This window comes from Chaetodon trifascialis, chromosome 13 (genome assembly GCF_039877785.1).
Source record: "Chaetodon trifascialis isolate fChaTrf1 chromosome 13, fChaTrf1.hap1, whole genome shotgun sequence".
NCBI classification, from domain to species: domain Eukaryota; kingdom Metazoa; phylum Chordata; class Actinopteri; order Chaetodontiformes; family Chaetodontidae; genus Chaetodon; species Chaetodon trifascialis.
The window spans coordinates 9,606,654-9,628,954 of NC_092068.1; the positions used below are offsets into that span (position 1 = coordinate 9,606,654).

The 22,301-nt window shown below is 44.3% G+C and overlaps 1 protein-coding gene across 1 annotated transcript in view; it reads left to right on the top strand.

Moving 5' to 3' along the window:
- Window positions 1-1,161: 1,161 nt before the first annotated feature.
- Window positions 1,162-22,301, top strand: part of LOC139341387 (uncharacterized) — a 29,399-nt gene continuing 8,259 nt past the window's right edge. Inside the window, exons 1-23 of the mRNA XM_070977900.1 lie at window positions 1,162-1,998; window positions 2,616-2,705; window positions 3,918-4,046; window positions 6,826-6,972; window positions 7,525-7,716; window positions 8,573-8,656; window positions 8,857-8,975; window positions 9,081-9,195; window positions 9,289-9,366; window positions 9,468-9,583; window positions 10,775-10,937; window positions 14,745-14,890; window positions 15,020-15,116; window positions 15,512-15,661; window positions 15,920-16,069; window positions 16,603-16,859; window positions 17,922-18,057; window positions 18,388-18,582; window positions 19,052-19,204; window positions 20,094-20,311; window positions 20,636-20,819; window positions 21,321-21,476; window positions 21,819-22,196. Coding sequence (XP_070834001.1) covers window positions 1,498-1,998; window positions 2,616-2,705; window positions 3,918-4,046; window positions 6,826-6,972; window positions 7,525-7,716; window positions 8,573-8,656; window positions 8,857-8,975; window positions 9,081-9,195; window positions 9,289-9,366; window positions 9,468-9,583; window positions 10,775-10,937; window positions 14,745-14,890; window positions 15,020-15,116; window positions 15,512-15,661; window positions 15,920-16,069; window positions 16,603-16,859; window positions 17,922-18,057; window positions 18,388-18,582; window positions 19,052-19,204; window positions 20,094-20,311; window positions 20,636-20,819; window positions 21,321-21,476; window positions 21,819-22,196 — 3,954 coding nt within the window. The 5' untranslated portion in view covers window positions 1,162-1,497. The remainder of the gene's footprint in view (window positions 1,999-2,615; window positions 2,706-3,917; window positions 4,047-6,825; window positions 6,973-7,524; window positions 7,717-8,572; window positions 8,657-8,856; window positions 8,976-9,080; window positions 9,196-9,288; window positions 9,367-9,467; window positions 9,584-10,774; window positions 10,938-14,744; window positions 14,891-15,019; window positions 15,117-15,511; window positions 15,662-15,919; window positions 16,070-16,602; window positions 16,860-17,921; window positions 18,058-18,387; window positions 18,583-19,051; window positions 19,205-20,093; window positions 20,312-20,635; window positions 20,820-21,320; window positions 21,477-21,818; window positions 22,197-22,301) is intronic.

Below are 22,301 nucleotides of genomic sequence, written 5' to 3' on the forward strand. Positions count from 1 at the left end.
CTGTCGAAATGTTATGTAAGTTTAATATATGGGACATTATTTTTGTGAAATTCCACAAGTGCTTTGTTGTAAACTGGAGCGTGCAGTTACTTCAGTCTGATCGTACTGGCTCTCAGTGGCTTAAGTGCCTGTGGGAGCCGTTGGACCAGGTGCTGGGGTCAAATCAGAGGGCAGCAGAGTGAAGAGTGAGAGTTCCTTTTTTGGGAAAGCTTTCACCAGTGGAAGCAGATTCTGCCCTCTGCGCCCTGCAAATATTTTCTCTGCTGTCTGCTCTCCTCAGTAATCCCTGCTCCCCTGACACACACACGCCACCCCTGCCATTCCAATCAGTCAGCCCAACATGTGCTCTGTTGAACCCTCGCCACAATCAAGGAGTGGTGGGGGTCATCATCTGCTTGACTGTTATTTACCCCCCCCCCCCCCCCCCCACACACACACACTTGTCATGCCAGCAGCTCTGAGGTTTAAGGAGCATGGAGTAGGGGGTGTTCTGTCCCATTCAGCTGTAAACCTGTGTGACAACTGCTCCTCACTGACGGGGAAAGAGGAGGATCGGAGCTGAGGAGAGCAGTCTCACTCCTGGACAGACAGCGTTCACGTGAGCTTCTGAAGCTTGTTCACTCTCTGGACTTTTTCTTGTCTGGGAATTTTTGGAACAGAGCAGATCACCTCAGGGTTTTCACTGCTCCTCTGCACTTCAAGGTGGAGGTAAGGTAGAGGCAGCGTGGGTGTGTGTGTGTGTGTGACTTTGTTTCAGCTGAGGATATTACCTCATAGAGGATAAGCTGTGACTGAAGAGGTCTGACAGAGGTCTCTCTCCCCCTGACTCCATTAGTCCTCGCCTCTTATCTGAGCAGATTTTCTGTTCGGGTTCAGAGGGGAAGTTTTGACAGCCAGGACTTTACAGCCCCCTCTCCGCTCTGTCGCTCCTGACAGAGAGAGAGCGAGAGAGAGAGAGAGAGAGAGAGAGAGAGAGAGAGAGAGAGAGAGAGAGAGAGGAGAGAGAGGAGAGGTGGTGACTTCATCCCCTCTCTTAACCAACCCTCCTCTTTCCCCCTCCTTTTTTGAGCTTTCTTTTTTCGTTTTTTTTTTTTCGCCGCACAGGCAGGCAGCATGCCAGCAGTTTTCATCTTGCTGCGGTCCCTGGTTATCAGGCTCCTCAGTAGCAGATTGGCAGGCTCAGTGGCACAGTTCCTCAGGAGAAGCCTCTCTACTGGCGCTGCCCACCTTGGCACGGCGCTGCGCCACGTCTGGGACCGCATTCGATCCCAGGAGTCCAAGGAAGCCATCCTGGGCTGTGTGCTGTGCATTCTCAACATGCACAAGAAGGTGGAGAACTGAGCTCTGCCTCCACTTTCTGTTCAACCCTCCACTTGCCTGCTGAACAGAGACCGGACAAACAGAACTGGTGAGTGAGGAGAGCGTGCAAAGGAATGTGACAGACTTTTTCAATGCCCATTTGGACTTCTAGTTTGTTTTCCTAACTGGACACAGGCAATGTCTGAAAGCATAGTGAGGAAGGTCCAGCCCTTCACTATTGGGACGAGGCTGTCAGTCCCGGCTGTGCCAAAATGCCAGGAGTTCACACAGAGTTATCTGCAGAGCCAGAGTCTGGATAACTGCACCCTACAGCACAACCTGAACTCGCTCTACCTCGGCCGAGCCCAGGTCTGTGCACGTGGCCCCTGTCTTGTCTCACCCATCGTCAAGCAGGCAGCCCCCGTGAAACACCAGCATGAGGACATGGCAGCTGAGGACCACTTGAACCAGAACGTTGCCTCTCCCTCGGCTGTGTCCAGATCCATCAAGAAGATCACAATCTCTGGGAGTAAAGACAAATCAGAGAGCAAGGCTTCGGTGGGACCAGCACAGCTGTCGATCACGGGGTCCACATCTGAAAACAACAATAACAACAACAACGTCACCAGCACATCAGATCCACATCTGCCCAGGATTGTAGGTGTGAGCTGTGAGAATGAGCCCAGCTCTCACTTCAAGGTACAGGACGCACTTTACTAATGCAAATATTCAAATCTAATAACGAAACAAATAATACATATCACACACATTGATAATTGATTGAATGCTGATGTATAATTAAAAGACACACTAAATTAAATTATAAATTAAATTAAGATCTAAGTTTTAACTCAGTATTTTGCGATGATATTATATAAAATGTTCTAGTTTAGGTTACATGATAAATGCTACCTTCTAACTGTTTTAACAAATAATGGTAATGTATCTACAAGTTCAGAAATTGGCCTGAGTCGTTGACATTAGTACAATTTTTCAACATACAGTGCAAATATTTAGCAGAATTGGCTCCAGACCTGAAGAACCAAAACAGCTTTTCAGTATGTTACTGAGCAACTGAACTTTTTGTTATTCTTGAGGTTATAAAACAATACTTTATGCAATATTGTTTGACAAATGTAATCTCAACAGCATGTAAAAAGTTCGTGTTATTATCAAGAAGTTTTAACAAGCTAAAATGTTTTTTTTTTTTTTTTTTCTTGCCTGCCACACTTATCTTCAGTCCTGTCCAGCTTGTTGTGCTCATTCATGGCTTATTTTCAGCACTACTGTTGGCTCATTTTATGTGAATGTTTTAGGTTTTACTCAGAAAAGACAGCAGCGATGAATTACAGCCCACGCAGGGACAAAGCAGGGAGAAACTGAACAGAGAGAAGTCCGTCCAGCAGGTAAGACGCTAGCTTAGCTGCTAAGTTACATGTAACAAAGAAGCTAGCTAACCTAGCTAACTAGCTTTAGAGCTAATTGACTGATTTCAGTTAATGTACATTAAGTTGAGTTGATGGATCTCTTGGCGTTTAGGAAGTGAAGTCATGAGCTGCGTTCGCCAGACTTAAACAGTTTATGATATTATATATTTGGAGCAAAGCTACACAGAGCTGGAAAAGGAGTTATAGGAGCAATGCGTCTTTGAACGCCACACAAATAGCCTGTTGTTTCCTCTTGTTTGGCTGTGCTATTTTTTAAAAGAAAGTGTCCACAGAAGAAAAATAGTTTGAGTATATTGTAGGATATTGTTTAAAGTCAATGGGCTGTTGGATTTGGCCTGTTTCTTGTTGAAGTCATCAGTGTGTGTTGTGGATGAGGTGCTCTGTTACAGCAGAGCCTGCTGAGGCCGGGCTCACTGGAAAACATGAGGTCAGGGAAGATGTTAACAAAAGAGAAGGCTTGCTGAAGACTTCATGGAGGCTGGTTATAATAACACACTGACACAGCAATGGCCTCATTTCCCCTTGTAGGACTACAAAACTGTTGCATCTGCATCACCTCTTATTCTGCAACCACTATAATACTTTGCTTTCCCTCCTCTTATATATTATTCATGCAAATGGTCAAAAATGTTATGTACATGTGAGAAGGTGGTGGTGCCTTCACCTGCTCAGGTATGAGAGACTGAACATGATCTACCAAAGTCCTTTAAAGGTGATATGTTTACATGTGAGGCTGACAGTAAGAAACGCCAGACATTCAAGGATCTGTCCGTTCCCGCTTCCTTCATGTGCCCAGATGTTTCCTGATTGGCGAGCAGCAGGAATGCTCGTCCATTAGTGAGGTTGTGCCAGTCGTTTTCATTTCATCTCACTTAGTGCTGACAGTAGGTTTTTGTTAAGAGGGACCTTGGGGCCAGTCTGACAAAGGTTGTGTAATGTCTCTTCATGGTTAAAAAAAAAAAAAAAAAGCTGTTATCGACATGAATGGACAGTAAAACATCCTCATTGTGGGATGATTATAGCTGGAGATCTGTACCTCCTTCTTAGAGGTTTTATTAGAGGCAAGCATCATCTGGTGTTCAGGTTTTACTTCATTAAAAAGTCTAATGTCGCAATCAAACAGACATCATGATTTCAACACTCTCATGTCTGTGTTTTGTGCTCACACAGATTTCCATGCCTGAATCGCAGAGGAAAGAAAGTCATCCACACACACAGAATGAAGCATCTGCAGCTGTTAGATCCCAGAGCGACTGCTTCACTCAGCGCACCTCGCTCTTCAACAAGGAAGTGCTGCAGGTAAAATGTGCCATTCATACACAATGTGAACAGTATATCATGATCAACAGGTTGTAATGGTCAGTCAGGGAACTCCTGCCCATGAAAAGCTCCACTTTCCTCCTGCTTTTCTGTGTTCCGTCATGTATTTGGAAACTCATAAAATGTTTGAGGAGGGTGTGCTTTTTCCACTCTGCTTTTGCAGAATACATGCAGTTGGAGATGTTTTAAATCATCTTAAAATGAACATTCAGTAAGCAAGTTATCAGAATCTCAAAGCTCCTCTGATGTAAAAAATGCGAAATGAAAAGAAGCGGGAGTGAAGGTTGATCTGAAAAGCAACGAGTTACGCTGTAGAGATGAAGTCAGAGTGAAAGCTGCCTGTCGCATGACCCTCGGAGGAAGAACAAAATATGTACTGGTTCTTATTTTGTCTTGAGAACTGTATGAGCTGTGTTCAGCTGAGGGAAGAGAGGGAGGAGAAACCGCCACAAGTGAAGCAATTATTTAGGGATGAGATCATTGTTTGGCTCCATCTCTTCACGCCTATGGCCCAGCGAGGCTCAGCCAAGCAGCACAACTGGTTGTGTTATCTCATCGCTGCGTCCAGCCCGTTGTACAAGGACATTTTTCAGCGAGTTCGGCTGAGGGACATTTTGTCCAGCAGTTGGCTTTGTCATCAGACCTCTGTTGAGCAACCGTCCAAGTGATAGGCTGCTTACTTCCAGTAATAAGAAATTCATTTTGGATGTGTCAGCTGAGGGAAACGCATGATGTATGTATGTGTTGAAAACAGCTCTGTAGCACGTCGTTAATGTTAACAAGCTTAGCAGCCCCTTTGCTCTTAAGTGGAGCTTGCGTATTTGTTGCTTTTGGAGGAAACGGCCTTTTGTACTTTAATTTTATTTGAGAATGCACTTTAAATAGCCAGAGGTTTGGGTGCCTGGGGCCCCGCTTGTTTTACAGGGATTTGGTTGACTGCTATCGCTGATGAAAATGTGCTATTACAGTATTACATCGCTGTGGAAGTGGAAGTGAGCGTTCCAGGGAGAGACTTTTAAAAGCCCCCAATGTTTCAAGCTAGGAGAGCAAAGCAGGTCACCACATGGAGAAGCACAGCTTTGTTGAGGGCCATCTGTCTCTGAGCCTGCTCTGCAAAACATCTCGCCTTTCACCCTCTCATTTCCATGATAGAGAAAGTCGACTTCCACTCCCACAGTCTTTCAGGGCCAAGTTGCATTACTAGAGAGACAAAAAAAGGAGTGGTTGGTAAACATTTTATAAAGTGTAAAGATGTGCATTGTTATTCAGTTACAGTACTAAAAATGTGTTATTTTTAATCTTGTAGACTGTCGTGTTGTTTTCTTGTGTGGCCACAGACTTTTCAAAAGCGGTGACGCAGACTGAACTGCATTCATCAGCCATCTATTCTTTGTTGCCAGACTAAGGCCTCACTGTACATTTTGATAAACACACAATTGTTGTGGAGAGCAGACAGGAAGAAACAAGGGAATCATAGACTTCCTGTGTGAGGTCATTATAGTACCATGGGAGCCAGTGTGAGGAGATAGGGGCAGGCCTGTTTTGTCAAGCTCTTTTCCTTCTGTTCAACCCAGAAATACCTCAGCTGCAGCGGGGGCCTTGTAAAGTTGATGACCTGCCTCTCTGAGGAGAAGTGACATCACATTTTTTAATCTCGAGCAAAGAGTTGTTTAGAAGTCTCAGTGTGTTATTGAGTCAAAAGAGCGCTTACTGTGGAGTCTATTATTCATCGTCTGTCATGGTAATTTCCTTGGAAATAATGCTTTGATGTGATGGTATAAAGACGTGTTTGTGTGCTTAACTGTTATTTGACTTTGTGCAGAGTGCACAAAAGCAACACTGTGAAAAATAAAGTTCTGCTGTTCATCAATTGCATGACTCATTTAGGATCAGAACCCGAGCTGACGCATTAGTCCATTTGATTATTGTGACTCGGGCGGGTCACTGATTTCCACGCTGGGTTTCTTGCCGAAAACAAACATGTACTTTCCAACACATTTCTGATTTTGACCACCTGGTTTGCAGTTCTCACTCCATACAAATGTTGCCAGAAAAGGCAGCTCTGCAAGACAAAGCCTTATGCAGGCTTTGGAGTCCGGGTACTTGCCAAGAGAAACTTCTGCTCTGCATAACATGACACTGGAGAACAAAGGGCCGTTCTTGATGTGTCTGAAGCTCCACGTTACTCTAAGTAAGAGAAGAAATTTAGCCAATTTGCCCTCCTGATCGGCAGAAATAAGTCTCACCACCATGACAACCCCTTTGTTCAGTGTACTGTCATATGTCGCACAAGGTTAGGTACTTTAGGTGTGTTTTTGATTGAAAACACTGTGAAAAGAAGGCTGTTTTTGTCATATTTCCATATGTCATATCGATCCATACAAATATTTCTTATCTGCTCACATTTTATCCACATCATATACAGCATCATTTTGCTTTTCAGCTCAGGAGAAAACACACACAATTAAATTAGGCATAAATCAGTTATTTTCACAGATGGCTCCTGAGAGTTCATGCACTTCTTGTGACTGCACTCTGTATCGTTATGCGGGCTTAGTCAAATACACTGTGGATATAACATTTATACCTAATGAATCAATGCTTCCTAAAGCAGATATGTTCTCACTGTAAAATAAATGTGGCATGTCATGCAGGAGCTGAATTAGGTCCATAAACAGACATAAATGATCCACCTTAATGGGCACAGTGTACAGCGTATGTTTAACTTATTTTGTCTGTGTGTCTGTTTGTGATGCAGGCAGAGGCGTGGATCAAAGGCAAGCTGCAGGACTTGAAGGATGGATGTAATATTCAGCGCTGCCCCCTGCAGGACTGGGAGGAAGCCTCGCAGACACTTCAGAGGGACCTCAAAGACTTTGAGAACACCCTGATTCAACTCAACCAGGTAATGAAATGAGCGCGAGACCCTAACTGAAACGTCACCACGCTGCCAGGTCAAGTACATCAGCAGAACCCACACGCAAAATGAAATGTTTACTTTAACTTTTGAACAGGTAATGGAGATCTCAATGTAGCCATTAATCACTGTCTTTGGTGCTAAAAGAGTCTGTCAGATCACGTAACACATAAAATAATGGTCTCGTATGCATTTCCAGTCCACCGGAGAGAAAAGCAGACCCTCAGTGTTCCAGACGGCTCTGTCAAGCCAGTTTATACTTTCTCCCTCTGGAGAAAATGTTTGGAAAAGTTACATTGCTGATAATTAACCTCTCCTGACACTCTGACAGCCCAGGAAGGAAAGAAGCAGAACCAGCAGATTTTTCAGGGCTATATCCAAGAAATCAATGGCAGTTTTCCAACATTTATGAAGCTGGCTGGCACATAAGCTTTGACTCTGACAAACCTGAGCTGTCAAATGTACTCAGCCACTGTTCTGTTAGTCTGCCACTCCGCCCGTGCTACACCTACAATGAACAATGACTTTCTGTTTCAAAAGATGGGTGAGCAGTTGATCTGCAAGCTGAACCCCTCCGCTGACCTGGTGAAGAAGCAGCTCAGCCAGCTCAGGGACCAGTGGCAGACCCTGAAACAGACGGCTGCAAATCAGGCGAGGGCCCTGGGCGGAGCCAAGAACCTGCAGGAGTTCAACAAGAAAGTGGATAAGCTGGAGGCATGGATTAAAGAGAAGGTAATAAAAACATTCCTCTCCTTTGCTGTTGCTATGTGCAGAGGGAGGGCTATTTTACCCCTTTTGTCATCCTTTTCTGAGCCAATTTTATAGAAGTATTGCGTCAAACTTTTGTTCAGCAATTTGTGAAGTTTGGGATTTTATTTTATAGCTGACTGCATGGTACTAGACATTTCAAATACTTCATATTAGAACATGGCTATTAAGTTCTATGCACCTTCATTTAAATTTCACATTTTACTCTTTGTCATATTTCTTCCCATCCTTTACCCATGCATCTGACAGAAAACAGAAAAGCCATCAAGCTCTCCGACTAGAACAATTAACACCAGAAACAGTGGGCCCAGAGGCAAAAGTGAATGGACAGACAGCTCTAATCAACAGCTGTCAAGATAACTGGCACAAAAAACAGCACTCACTAATACAGGAAATTAGCTCAGTATCCTGAAGACATCTCTTGTTTGTATATGTTCACCGGTGTAAAACATCTGCCTGTCATTATCAAAAAGCTTTTCAGGCCTATGTTTATCTCTCTGTCCATGTCCATGTCTGGCACAAGGGAAGTGGTGATTGATAATGGACGTGTGGGAATGTAATGGAGGATGTTGCTTATGAAGTCTATAAAACATCCATCCCCAGAGGAGACGGTATTCTCCCTTTACTTCCACTCATCCTTTCCTGTGTGCATTAGTATCAAGTTCAAAGTTCCTCTTCTAACGCTGGAGGCTACCTCTGTTCAGCATCTACCATGGTAGCAGGGCGAATGTGGTTTAATCCTGCAGTGTCTGAAAAGAAGTAATGGTTGGGCTCCTAACAAATGGGGGCTATAAACACTGACTTTTATGTGTCCCAGCAGGAAGAGGAGCAGTCTCTGGTGAATGTCCTGGAAGAAAATGTTGACAAAATGCAGCTGACAAGGAGAATTTTAGATCTGAAACAGGTAACATTAAAAACATTATAAATGCTGATCAACATCCAAGAGGTAAAAATATACACATTTCCGCACACCAGTGGTTTATATTCCGACTTTGTACAGATTTTAAAGTCATTTATCTATGGCTGACTGTAATTTGTCTTCTACAGTCTATGGTAAAGACAGCTGAGGTCATAGTTGGATTGTGTTCCCCTGTTTCACTGCAGGATGAGCAGCTCCACAGAAACCTCCATGAGGAGATCAACCACTTGGCCCTGAAGCTGGAGAAACAAGGGAAGACAGATGGCAAAAACATCTCCAGCAGAAGGAAACACATCAATAAAATGTACACTTTGTCCCTTCAGTTGAACCCATGTGCTGCACGACATATCTTCAATCTAGAGATACATTTAAGACTGAACTTGTGTGCCCTGTTGTCTGCTGTGTGTAGGTGGCTGAAGGTCCAGTCTCATCTGAAAAACTACCAAGAAAATCTTCAGCTGGCACTGGAGGTGTCCTCGTTCTACCAGCAGGCAGATAATACGTTGTTTGCTATTAGTAACATGGTACAATAACCTGGGTGGCTCAATCGTTTCTTTTCTTCTTCAATCTGAGATTCAGAAATACTCACGCTTACTGTTATGTGTCTTCTCCTTTAGAGCAAAAGCATATCTGCATGCCAAGAGCTGGACAGCTTCGGCGACAGAGAAATACGTGACATCGCCAGCCAAATCATGGTAGGAAATGTCTTTTCAATTAAAGCAGCACAGCTCGATCACATCCTGAAAGTGTGTTGCAGAAGCCTTCTCTACCTAACCTACAGGCCTGTGTGTGGTAGGTGCTAGATGTGAGTGTGTCTCAGCTGTCTAATCTCCATCCTGCCCTGGCTGCTGGCGTCACACAGAAGCAGAGTGAGGTGAAGGACTGCTGGGCGCTTCTTCAGAAGGTTTTCAGGTAAGACAGCAGGCCAAGGATAGCATCGGCAACTCTGGTGGCCCTGCGAATATACATGCGCCATTTCACCCAGTAATTGGTCCTCGCAGGTTTCCACTGAGCTGGAACTCTATTTTTCTGCTTTTCTTACACTTCTGGTACCCTACATTAAAAGTTGGCACTGGCAAAAACCTAGAGGATGTTTTCCAAATGAAAATGAGCTTTGTATAAAGACCTGTCTCTCTCTTTTGATTAGACTTGTTTCATTTGGGTTTGAATCAGTGAAAAATTATACGCAAAGTGAAGAATGGGTCTGTCTGGATGCTGTGAGACCAACTACCACACAGAGCATCACTCAACACCCTCTTTTTGGTTTATAATACTCAGTTTTCTGCACTGCTTTGTGTTTGATTACTGTACTAGTTGAATAACGCCTTGGCTTGCTGGGTTAGTTTGGCAACAGTGTTTGCTCTCCTCTCACTATTAAAATCCTGCCGTCACCTTGAATAGTCTGCTAAATCTCAGATAAAAACATGTTTACAAGAATATTTTGCTATTTTTATGACATTTGTAAAACAAGTTTATTGTTACTTTAATAGCCAACAGTAAGAATCCAGACTTGTACATCATTAGACTTTTTTAGGCTATCTGAAGCAATATGTACTTAATGAGCACAGATGCATTTTGCTGCTGTGGTAAAATGCAAGAATTTATATTGAATGTGCATCACTTATTAAGATCTTTTGGATCAATCCTTTGGAGACCATGAATATACCTGTCAAACTTAATTTCAGTTTGTAGTAATTTCATGTTATCTAAGTGTTGTGAGCCAGTGGATAATGTTGCGATCCTTACACTCTACCTATGATAATAATAATAATAATAATAATAATAATAATAATAATAATAATAATAATAATAATAATAAATACAGTCAGGAATAACTCAAGTCCACAGATCTGACATCCATGTCCACCATCTCCTGCTTTCCAAATATTTCTCCGGCTGAGAACCTCTCAACCCTGCAGCCTATCTTTAGATCCAAATATTACATCATCTGCTCTGTCTTATCAGCTGCGTTTCATAGCTATTTAAACCAAATAACACAAACACTGGTCGGAAACTTCAGAGCCATAATTGGAGTTCATCGTGGGCCTCAGAAAGCTCTGCTGTCTGCATCAACAGTAACCTCCTGCTCTGCTCGCCCTGCAGGAGCGACAGGACCGCGCTCTCTCCCACTGGCTCCACTTTCACCAGGGAAGACGCCGACCCCTTGACACCAGCCCGAGAACCCCAGTGCAACGTGGGAACGGAGGCACAAAGGATCATGGGAAAGGAGGTGAAGGAGGAGCAGAATCGTATGAAAGGCTGCGTGGTAAGTAGCTCGGGCTTTTCATTCCATTACTGGAGGAACCGCACTGTGGCTCTCGGCTGGGAGAGAACAACGGCATCAGTGCGAGCAAAACATGAGCTCAGCTGCTTCCAGTCCTATGACTTTTGTGGCTGCACAAAGTGACGCACTTTGTCCTTTGGAAAATGCCTGATTTACAATTTAAGCAGGTTTTTCCTAAATAACGGTACTTTTGGAGTCTGTCAGATGTGCTGTAGAGCAGTGGCTTCTGGTCTTGGCGCCCAACGCACTGCTGGTTTTTCATCCTACCAGCTAGTTAGTTGCACTTAATAACATCATCTGATGTTTCACATGTGGGGAAGCCCTTGATAAGATGGCCAGGATGAATGCCAGCCTGGCTTTATAACTCTAAGACCAGTGCTGTGGAGGATAGAGCCATATGCAACTTTGCCCTCTGTTTCCCTGCCAGTCCTCTCTATCTCCCAACAAGAGCCTCAGTCTGAAAATGTTATGAATATTGCCCTGAAGGAGTCACAGGAAGAGCTTTTAGAGGTGTTATTTACACTGGCACAAGAATTCCATAAGTTTCCATGAAAAATGTCAAGCCGTGACTGTACAACATGGTTGAACGATGGGCCAGAGCAAATAAGTCTTTCCCTCCGACCCAAAATCTTTATGGTAGAATAATATCTTGGCTTTCAACTGCTCTAACAACAGTACACAGTCATTGGATTAAATACTATATTACTAGATGGTCTGTAGGTCAGTCCAGGGTGAGTGGATAATCCGCGGAGCATGTGGATTCCTCAGACACAACATTCCTCAATTTGGAGGCCTACCAGCACTTTATTGAACATGTGGGTGCTCCTACAGCAACCCCACTGCCCATAAACCTACAACGAAGAACTGTTAGCGTCTTTTGGAAGAGGAGGTAACCAGAAACTTAAGTGTGTGGTATGTTAAAAACCAGTAATTATGTGTATATTTAGTCTTTTAAGTTAGCACATTAAACCTCTTTACAATCCGTAAGTGAACGCACAGTGGCTATTTGTGTTCAGCCCAGGTATCCCATAATGCATTGCTCCTCTCCTCTTGTTGACCCTGAGCACTTGTTAAGTCCCTACTGAGCCCCTGGCTTCGCTTTGCCCGGTGTGAAAGTGCCCAGATGCTTGAGGAGAGAAAACTTCACTCTTTCCATTCTGGTTCCATTTATTTCCCTGCTCATGTTTTTGGGTTCTTACTGGCCCTGTGGCCCCACCACCTGTGACAGGAGCCCATCAGTCCAGCGAGCCAGGCTCAGTTGTTTCCCTCAAAGGCCCTAAGCTCGTTGGTATGGCCATCCTGAGCCCTTTCACTGCAGCCTGTCGTGTTTATTGCACTGGGAGCTGGGAGTTACCTGGGTGCACTGTATGTGGGAGCTCCACTCGTTATTCTTTATCGAAGGATTAATAAGACACACTACAAACAAAACCCTGGAGCTCAAAGGGCAAACTCAATGCCAGGCTCAACCACCACTTGAGCAGTAAAAGTAATTTGTCACATACTTTTGTGGCGCTTTAACGGCAGCTCCCGGGTGTGCTGAATTGATTATGGTGTTGGTAAATGTTCGAGATGCAGCTGCACAGGCCTGTGGGCTGATAGTGACTCTGAGGCATTTGCATATGTGCAGTGGGCAGCACTGTCAGGGAATCTGCTAACATACAAGCTCTCTTTCTCGCAGTTTCTCTCTGCTGCAATTTGACTCAGTGGATTAAAGGTAACTGTTGAGGTTTTAGTCTCTGTATGTGTATGGGTACATGCATTACAAAGTATATGTCCATGTCTGTGTAAGCGCTGGTACGGCCTCTTGTTGCTGGAGGTAAACATGGCTAGCGTCTGTTTCTCTGGCTAATTGTAGCCAGATGCTGGGGCTGCGGACCAGATGGGCTTGGTGCTAAGTGATAGTTCTTGGCTGACATCACTTCATAGCACATTGCAGAAAGACACACAGGGGAAGAGGTGATCAGTAGAAAACATAAGAAGCAACAGTACACAGATAGGGAGAGGTTTGCTGCAATAGGAGATGAGTGGATGAGGCCTAAAAATACAGAATACCATTGAAAATAATATAGCAAATGATTAAATAGCTTCTTTTTTCACTGTCGATGACTTTTTTTTTTTCATATGGCAAAGTGGGATGTTGAGTACACCACAGGAGTTGTTGACAGTGTGAAGCCACTGTGTGAAGGATGAAGGACAAAAGCAAATATCTGAGCAGGAGATGTCAGTGATGGTTATCAGCCCTGTCAAATGAACCACAGTAGTTTGTTAATTTTGCAGCTTTAGCACATAAACGGGCTGATAATGTGCCTCTATGAAACTCAGACTGGCCTATAAAGTGACTGGCGTGTTAGTAAATGATGTTAGACCCCTTCAATTTACTGCATCTTTCGCATAATTTTGGAGGCGACACTTTTGTCCAGCTCTCTGACTCACTTCTTCTATAAGCCCAGTCAGAAAATAATGTGGTTAAATTAAAGCTACTCCATAAAACACTATTATTAATGGCTGTTCTGTGCTTTTTGGCTGTTGTGTCCGTTCGGCATTTTTGATTTTTCAACGTGAAAGCATCGACAGATGCGTATTGGCCTTGCTGATTGTTGCAGAGACCTCACTTGTGTCAGTTGTGTTGCTTTTTTGCTGACATATGTAAAAGACATTATGTTATAGAACAATTAACACAGCATGGTGTGCATTTGGACAGAGAAATGTCAGCATAGGAGTTTTACTAAATTTAGTTGATTTAATTATTTCATATTTATGCCAGACATTTTTCGTTGGTGCCTTACTCGTTTTAAATCATACACAACAGAAACAACATAAGTAAATACCAAAAAGGCAACCAAAAAAATAAGAAAGTAGACTTTTTAGCACATCATGAATAAATAAAGGCTCTATGTATTGCACATGCACTCTTGCACTGGCTCTGTTGGCTCTTGGCCTTTTGCAGTTGGTGAAAAGACCAACTATCAGGATATCCCACTGTGTTTTCTGCAATAGTGCAGATGAACGTAGCTCTCATTGGAAACCCTGCTGCAGAGTCCTTTGGCCAACCTTCTAAGTAACTCAGATGGTTGTAAAAGAGGCTTAGTGGCTGTTGACGTCTTTAATATATTTCTGCACATAGACAAGGTCTATAGCTCTGGCATTGACCTCGCTAAAAACTCTGCTGCATAGTTCTAAACAGAGTCGGAGTGGACAGCCATGGAAATCTGTATGTAAGGCTAAAAAAACACTGCTGCTATTTAATGAGAGTGGAGCATAGGGGATTTTAAAAAAGGGTCATATTTCCAACTGCAATGGCTCTTTTTAGTCATCAGATTGGAAATGCACATGTTGGCAACCTTGTTAGAATTAATGTGTTCATTCATAAAGCAATTATAATTTATTTAAACTTCTGCTGCCATCTTTAGTATTTTTATGACAAACTTTGATGCTGTCAAACAGAAATAGCTTGTATCTTTAGCGTGGTCTGGGTTATTTCACTGAGGATAGCCGGCCTTTGTAAGAAAGTATGCTTTGTGTCATTTACAGGAGAAACTTTACTCTGGGCAGCTGTTCGTGTTGTCCAGCCACAATGTAACATTCACATTAGCAATGAGCTACAGCAATACCTCATTGTCTAGTGATTGCTCAGTGCATACAATCTTCCACTTGAGATGTTTATGAGATGTTTATCCAGTCAACATTTATTCGGTGGATGGCTGACAGAAAAAGCAAAACATTGCTCACAGTGTCACGTTGCTGATCTTTTGGATTTTCCTACAGAGACTTGTGCTCTTTTGTCCACAGAGTACTATTGAATGTGGGATTGGTAGGAGGACATTGGGCAACCAATGCCAGGAGCAGCAATCAGTGAACCACACCTCTTCACCCATGGGAGACGGCCCTGCCTGTGCAAATGATGTCATCGTCAGACATCAATTGAAGGGGGAAAGGTGACATTTCAGCCTGGCTTTCCGCCCCCTCTCTCCCTCTCTTCCTCTCTCTCTCTCTCTGTGACTTACATAATGAGAGGTCTTTATGTAAGTCATAATTGGAGTCACATGTCTGTGTTTTCTTTGCAGCAGGAAGCCCAGAACAGAGCCCAAGCTTGCCACCGCCCCTCGAGGCCACCCACAGCTCCACATACAGCTCCAGAAGTTCACCGTGTCTGCTGACAAGGTGACTCGACCCCTGCCAGGCACACCAGAAATCGCCTTTCTAAACTGTCTGCACACTTTGCACAACATCAACAGAAGTAGATCATTTCAGTAAACTCCTCTGACCTCAGCCTCCAAAATTCATTGCTACGAACTGTCAAGTCAGCAGAACCATTTTTTGCACTATTACACCCTTTTCTTGTAACCAGCCACAGACATTATGTCACATTTTTAAATGAGACAAATTGTCATGTGTTCAAGGATGACGGTGTGCTGACTTGTGTGCTACTGTTCTCTCATTTAACAAACATTTAGTTTTAATTATGATAAAACATCACCTGAATCCGACTCACTGTGCTTCCTGTTTACTGGTCATCTCTTCAACCCTTTCCTTGTTCACTCTCCTGTCCTTCTCAGACTTTGTCCTGGTTGAAGGACAATGTGTCCATGGCCACACAGGTGTGTTCAATCGCCAGCTTTGAGGGGCTGGAGGCAGCCAGGAGGTGTCAGCATGCTCTGGAACAAGAAATCCTCACCAACAGGGCCAGGATAGAGGTGGTCAAAAGAGTAAGCCAAGGCACACTGTCATATTCACAGTTTCTCTTAAAACACAGGCACTGGATGAATGCCTTGACTGAAAATATCCCTGACATTTTGCAAACTGGGCACCTTGACAGGCCTAGTTTGTGTATTAATCAAATAACAAGCTGACGTTTCATCTGAGACAGTTTAAGAGAGCCAAAGCTTCAGATTAGGTCTATATTTCGCAACATAGATGCTCCATAGTCATCACGTGCTCTCATCAGTTTAACGCCGCTTCCTCAGGAGGGCCGCGGCCTGGTCCGTGCACAGCACCCAGGGAGCGCCAAGATTGAGGAGTTCCTCGGCCAGCTGGAGGTCCTGTGGGAAGAGCTGCGGCGGAGGCACCAGAGGAACGCCGTGTTTCTGCAGGCCTCAGAAGAGCTGGGTTTTAGGGTGAGATTCATAAAATATCTCACAGCAGGCACTCCTCTTGACTCATACAGAGGCACGTTACTTACCTCTGAAGTTATAAGGGAAATTTATGGTTATGACAGATGATTCTGGATCAGTTCTCCCATTTTGAGGAGCTTTATGTTGGCCCAGAGCCTGGGCAGTTCACATACACTCATGGTTAGAAGCTCATTTACTTTCATCTTTACCACCTTAATTGGCAGAGTCTGGAAGGTATATCCCCAAAAATTTATGAAGGCTAGTCCAAGGGATATAAATTGCGTTGCTATATAATTCGATTATGGGATGGAAAGAGGCTGCAAATCCACCAAGATTGATGACTTGGTTGGAAAGCGTGAGTCTTTTATTTCCAAAGATGTAGGTCAGAGCATGGTCTGCTTCCATGAGGTAAACCTATTATTGTCTTCTTTGTAAAGTGCATCACCTCCGGCTGTTTTCACTGTGCGCTAAATCACTTGCAAATCACAGCAGCACAACCTCTACTTCACTAACCCCTCCGCTTCTCTACTGTATAGGTTGTAAAAGTGCTCCAGGCCCTGGGCAGCCTGGAGGCCTGGCTGGAGTCCGTGGAGCTTTCCATGAAGGAATCTGCTCTGGCCGGTGACCCTGAAACAATGAGCATGGCTGAGAGGGAGAGCTGTCTGCTGGAGAAAGAGGTGGCAGCACGCAGCTTGGAGCTCAGTGCTCTGAGGCAGGAGGTGGACCGCCTCCATGGCCACAGTCACCCCCACACACGAGGCCTGCCGGCGCGCATGGAGGAAGTGGAAAGAAAGTGAGTTTTTCAGAGGATGAAAGGGAGAGGTCAGGGGTATCCCCCGATGTCTGTCATCATGGAAGACTTGTGTTGTGGATCTGAACAATAAGACTCTGGTGGTTTAAGTCATCACTGTGGTCAGGAAATAAAGTAAGAATTTTGTCATTGTTTCCAAGAGGTCACAGGTTTTGGCTCGCCGTGTCTGCAGTCCAACTTGGAAGAGTGTATTCATAAAATCCCAAGTTCTTATTTAAGACAAACAATTTCACCCCATAAACTACAAAAATATCAATATCAATAGATCCCTTAAGTTGCCCTTTTTCCCCAAGTGGGCTAAAAATACTCTCCATGTGCTTGTTCATTGCAAGGCCTCAGTTTATTCTTTTATGAGTAATGTAGCACTTAGCGACGTCTACCCCACAGTCACCCACAGCTTGTCAGAGTGTGTCACAGTCACCCATTCCATGTTTGCAAGATGACACCCCCCTCATTGGTTGGACCTCAAAGGACAGGTTGTTGCCACAAGACTCTCAGTCAAACCTTATGGTGTTTGGCTGGTTCACTGGATGTACCTATGTCTAAAAACACAAGTTTAGACTCTGTAAAGAACAGAGAGTTGACCAAAGAAAATAAAGAAACGGAAAGGGCTCAGTTTAAGTGTTTCCAGGGTGGAGGTGTTAGATGGTGCAAGGATGGACACTTGCAGTCTGAGGAACCATTGATGAAGGTTGAGGCTCTCACTAAGCAGCTGTAAGACAGTTGGGATGATGTCATTATTTAACGCTTCGTACAAGCAACTTAAGGCTCATTTATTCTGGAAAAAATACCCTTTGAAATCGCTCCCTTTACCATCTCAAATATAAACTCTGCACGGACAGGGTACCTCCATGCCCTGAAGTGCAGGATATGTTTATATGACACATGATATATGATTACACAAAGGGGATGGTGACATGCACTCAGTGTGCTGCTTGCGGTCTGTGTAATGTGGTTCTGCTGAAGGATGCAGACATGTATATGCGGCTGTGGATTACAGTTCAGGTGTAGCTGCTTAAAAACATTCCTCTGTGTGTTTCCCAGGTACCACCGTGTCCAAAGTGCCCTGACCCAGCAGAACTCAGAGCTGCAGGACACACGAATGCTGACGGAGTTCCTGGAGCGTGTGGAGCTGGAGGAGAGTCAGGAGCTCAGCGGTAGTCAGTACAGTCTGGGCCAGGTGAGAAGCTGCCCACCATAAGTGGCCCAAAATTCAACCTAATGGTTTGGGTTTGATATATTCATCTGAAATGTTTGCCACCAACCCAATATTCATGATGCTCAAAGTATTGGAAAATTATATTCTTGAAATTCAGCAGCATCGTGTCTTTGCCACTCTAATTAATCCTCAGAAATGTCAATGATGAATATCTCAAAAATACACACAAAAGCACACTCACTCTGTGTGGGTTCATACCACTGGGGGTAAGTGAGAAAATGAGAAAATATGACGTGAACAGATCCTTCTCATTGATACTGGACTGATAACAGCTCTCTCTGTGACTAACAGCCTCTTCACCAAGAGATTTCCGCAGCTCCTACATTGCTGGGACTCCAAAGCAGTGGTGGTGGTGAGCCCCTCATAGAAAACATGGGGAACCCTGTAGAGGAGCTACGAGAGGCTGTGGAGATGCTGAATGACACTGCTCGGGAGAGAGGCCGATCACAGAGCCGTGACCAGGCCATCCAGGAGCTGCTGAGCAAGGTAAAGACAGCGGAGTCGGTTTCTGTCTAGACAGTCAGTGTACATGGGAGCTCTGGCTCTAGTTCATTAGGTGGTTGCTGCAGAGTTTGTTAAGTTATGATGATCTTAGATGATGCTGAATGGTTTCTAAGTCCCCCCCCCACAGTTTTGTCACAAACAGCTGCACAAACCAATGGAGCCACATCTGGTTTCCTTTCGTCTGTGGCTGTGTACTTTAATAGGCCCCAAATGAGCCACCACTCCTCCTCGCATGAGTGCTTTTGCATTAATTTGATTTACTCTTGGTTTAAAAAAAAAAAGCATGTATCAAAATAGCACATACACACACACACCCGGAGGGGACTCCATGACACCATTTTTAAACACTAATTTGCAATGTGGCTCTCATTGGAAAACAAATGATACACAGTGAAGTATAATGACTTAATGACATCCTACGAGTGCTCACGATGACTTTGTGCCTCGAAAGCACGCCAGCCTGGCGGTTCGCGTGGAGGAGTGCTTGTGCTGCAGCAAGGAGCTGAGCCTGGACATCCTGGAGAAGGAGACAGACATGGCCGTCCAGTGTGAGCCAGACCGCTGCGGCCTAGAGGCTCTGCAGGAGAGGCAGGACCACCTGGAGGTGAGAGGAGGATCCCAGCACACGTTGTGATTATGGTGTAAACATTTAAAATGACTCATTGGTGCCAACGCCATCCAGTATTCCATCACATTGACTTTGGATTATGGACCTTTGCTGGGTGTAATGAAAAAGGGGAAGCCCCCCTTCTCTTTCCCGCACTCACCTCCAACACTTTGTTCCACAGTCTGTTTCCTGTTGTGCCAGATTTTCTCACATCTAAAAAAGCGCCAGCCCACCCCGCTTTGTGCTGTGTTTAATTTATTATATAAACTGCACCATGCAATCACACACATACGCACACAGAGCGTGCAAAAGTTTATTATTCACACAGGCTATTTATTTATGCTTGTGTGAGTCATTGTTCTGTTTGCGCTCAAACTATGTGTGTTTTGTGTTTGTGAGTAAATCTGGTGGGGCGTGTATATGCGCCCGGGGGTCACAGGGTTGGAGATGAGAGGTTGAGGATGGTAAAGTTCTATGTGAGTCATTTTTTGGGCAGTGTTATGTTTATCACACGCACACACAGCTGTCTGGGCTTGATATGACCTAATCTCCCAGACTGAAATAACTGTGCCGTCAGCAGACAGGCATTCACAACTCAGTGTTCTCGAGGCTTACTGTAGCTGCAGAAACATTATAAAGTATTACTCCCAGAGAAACCCCCAATGCTATTAATTACTGCCTCGTCAAAAGCAGAAAAAGTGGTTAAGATTGCTAGCTTGCTATAGCGCGGCAGCCCATATGCAGACCATATGGGTCTCTCGCTGAATAATATGCATAAAGCTTTGGGGATGAGGTCATAGTCATACAGAGATACAATTGGTACAGGCTGTCTGAGTGATGCCGAGGATGATGGGAGATGATAGATTTTTATTGTTATTCTCCACAGATTGACTATGAAGTCATCAGGGAGGAGGTAAACGAGATGGAGAGCCAGGCCTCTCGGCTGGAGGAGCTGTGCCCAGAGAGAGTGCACATACTCGGGGCAAAGATCCAGGCCATGTTGCAGGGCTGGACAGAGCTGGGGAAGAGTGTGACAGAGAACAAATCACGTCTGCGGGAGTTTGTGCAGCTCCAGGACTTCTTCAGGAGCTACCTCGCGATGATGTAAGCGGGGTGTGGGGACGCTGTGACCCCTTCCTGAGCCAGGCGTTTTTTTCTTAATCCTTTTTGTGAGAACATCTGCCCATTGCAATATTTTTCGAGCAAAGAACAGGATGTTCATACTGTCAAGCACAGGTCCCTGGTGAAAAGTATAATTTAAGATGTGCTGAGGAGGTCAACGCAAGTTTCTTGGGCCGAGTGTGACAAGGCGATGAATGTCTGTCCTATCAGGAGTCTGGTCATTCTCATGTCTTTTTTGAATGTATGGCTTTCCTCACAGCCCTGTTTTTTGTCTCCTCCACCACCTCCTACCCCAACTCCGAATAGCTCATGGACAGAGGACACCAGGTCGTGTATTTTCTCAGACACCGCCTTGCATCTTGGGAAGGACGGCCAGAAGCCACTCGCTGCAGAGCTGGACATGCAGATAGAGCAAAAGTTTGAGGAGTTCGATGAGCTGGTGGCCACCGGGAGGAACCTTTTAGACAAAGAACACCACCTTACACAGATGGTGAGCAGGGTTACACACATATGACCAGTGGTGGAATTTAACTAAATACATTTACTCAAGCACAGTACCTAAGTACTATTTTGAGGCTACTTTATACTTCTACTCCACTACATATGAGAGGCAAATACCTTTTTATCAATAATACAAACTATAACTCAACTAATAAATTATGATGTATTTACCCAGTGACACCCAGTCATATACAAAGTAATTATATTCAATTAAAGTGATGAACACATTAAAACATCAATGATTAGATTACAATAATATATATAATTCTAAAAGGGCCATTCTGTATAACAAGTACTTTTACTTTTAGTACTTTAAAAATATTTTGTTGCTCATACTTTAAGTACTCTTTTAGATTTTGAATGCAGGACTTTTACACTGTGGCATTGCTAAGTTTTTCTTGCAAGCCTGCTTATGACTCACTGCCATCCTTGAATATATTGTTGGTTTTATTACTGTCCCCTTTTACAAACCCTAAGTAATGTCTTGCAGGTAAGAGAGCGCATGGAGGAACTGAGGAGCATGCTTGGGTGGATCTTGGTGCACTGGAGGGCTCAGAAACAACAGCGGCTTCACAAGAAGAGAAGACAGGAACCTTCACAAGACAACATTTATTCTGAGGCCACAATGTGCTCTCCGCTATCTGAGGTAAATGAGCAGAGAAGCATTTATTATGTTAACAGGTCCTGGAAATCATACAATGTACCTTTTTGTCCAATTTCAATTTGACAGATTATTGGTTCATCCAAAACAATTTAACATATAGGCTGGAGTTACACAGACATAATCAAAATAATCAGAAAACATTAAACCTCAGCAATCTAAGACTGAGAGATTGACTGGCTGTGGATGAAAAGTGGGGAAAGCAATGCCAGTGCCATGGTTACCATGTTTCCTGCTATTAGAAATAAGTTAAAACAAGCATCAGTGGTACAAATTGAGTACTTATTTACCCATTATGAATATTTGCTATTTTTTCTTCCTACATAGGGTTCAGCTCTTGAGCTAGAAGCTCGCCAATCCCATCAGTCCCCAGTCGTCACCTCCGATGAAGACAAATTAAAGGCATCAGGGGACAGCCGGCCCCCATCCCTGTCACCCAGACAAGCTGAGCAGCAGGAGGGGAAGCAGTTAGAGGACGGGTATGAGGTCATGAACAGCATCGGACCACGGGGCAGCGAGGCCACCTCTGCAGAGTCTCCCAAACCCTCTATTGTGGTCCTCAAAGAGCCCAGCAGCCCTGCTTTAGGGGGCACGGTCAACCTCATCCTTAGCTTTGGTAACACAGGTGACAGCCAGGTTCAGGTGCTTGACCCGCCTGCTGGGACGGATGAGGTAGTGGACGAGACCTCAGAGCCTGTCCACAGGGTGAGAAACACACATCACCTCACAATGAAAGTCACCAAACACCATTATGCCACTATGAATGACATTTGTTGCAGCTCCTGGAAGTCAGTGCAGAAACATTCATTC